Source organism: Natrix helvetica (assembly GCF_964273705.1).
Source record: "Natrix helvetica genome assembly, chromosome: Z".
NCBI classification, from domain to species: Eukaryota; Metazoa; Chordata; class Lepidosauria; order Squamata; family Natricidae; genus Natrix; species Natrix helvetica.
Window position 1 is genome coordinate 32,651,577 of NC_138554.1, and position 1,391 is coordinate 32,652,967.

The window sequence follows — 1,391 nt, forward strand, 5'->3', positions numbered from 1 at the left end:
TCCAATCCACCTCAAATAAATCTCAAAGGTGTCTATTGCAAACCAAGATAATGATAAAGATGATTATAATAATACTTGTCAATGAGAAAGACAAAAAACTCTGGATAGTGGCAGTGGCAGTGGCAGTGGCAGTGGCAGTACCTAGAGGCAGCAGAATAAAAGAGAGAGAACTGGAGAAGTTAACAAAATCCAAAGACTTGCAAATAGCAATAGAATAACTGTTGTACACAATCTTTATATATTTAGCTATGCATTCTTTACCATTTACAAAGAAGTAACATAGCAAATAGAAAGAAACCAGGGCTTTATTTATTTATTGACATATAAATAACAAGAACATCATTGCATTTGCCATGGGCCATCTTCTGGACCAATCTCTCCTACAAATCCTATACAGTCACCACTCACCTACTTAATTAGGGGTTACTTTCATGTCATTATAAGAATGTTCACATTCAACCCATAAATTCTTTTAATTTCTGTGATATTTTCAACACAGCTTTTTGGATATCCTTATTCCTCAGACTATAAATTATGGGATTAAAAATAGGTGGCAAAATTGTATATAAAACTCCAGAAATTAAGTCTACTTTGGGGGAGGAAAGTGACTTTGGTCTCAAAAATGAGAAAACAGCTGTAATAACAAACAACGCAAAAACAGTGAGATGGGGAATGCAAGTTGAGAAAGCTTTGTGTCTTCCTTGAACTGATGGGATATTCAATACAGAAGAGAAAATATAGCAATAAGATGTCAAAATGAATGCAAAGCAAAATGAATTCACACTGAGCCCAATCAGAAAAATTAAAATTTGGTGACCTTTTGAATCAGTACAAGCTATTTTTTGTAACTGAGGCACATTACAAAAAAACTGCCCAATCATATTGAATCCACAAAAGTTCACCTGAAAAGTCAAACTGGTTTCTAACACTGCATGAATCAGAGTGGATATCCATGCAATAGCTGCCATTTGGATGCAGGCATTCCAGTTCATAATCAATCTGTACTCCAAAGGATGGCAGATGGCAACATACCGATCATAAGCCATGATAGTAAGCAAGGAAATCTCTGCCCCAACAAATGTAATAACTAAAAAGACTTGTGCAACACATCCAGCGTAAGGAATCATTTTGTTGTTTGTAACTGAAACATCTATTGTTTTGGGAACTGTAGTAGAGATGTAGCAAATATCTACAAATGATAGATTGACCAGAAAGAAGTACATGGGTGTATGAAGATGTTGATTCAAGACCACAGCTGAGATGATGAGAAAATTCCCCACTACTGCTGCTAAATAAACAAAGAGAAACATAAAAAAATAGAAAAGTTGCATATCTGGATCGTCTGAAAATCCCATTAAGAGGAAATCTGTCATAATGGATTTGTTGCCCAT

At 35.2% G+C, this 1,391-nt stretch overlaps 1 protein-coding gene across 1 annotated transcript; it reads right to left on the reverse strand.

The window, feature by feature from the left end:
* Positions 1-455: 455 nt before the first annotated feature.
* On the reverse strand, positions 456-1,391 carry LOC309401423 (olfactory receptor 14A16-like; the record flags this gene model as incomplete). Its single annotated transcript, XM_081970490.1, has 1 exon — positions 456-1,391. The coding sequence occupies one exon, from the start codon at positions 1,389-1,391 to the stop codon at positions 456-458; it is 936 nt and encodes a 311-aa protein (XP_081826616.1).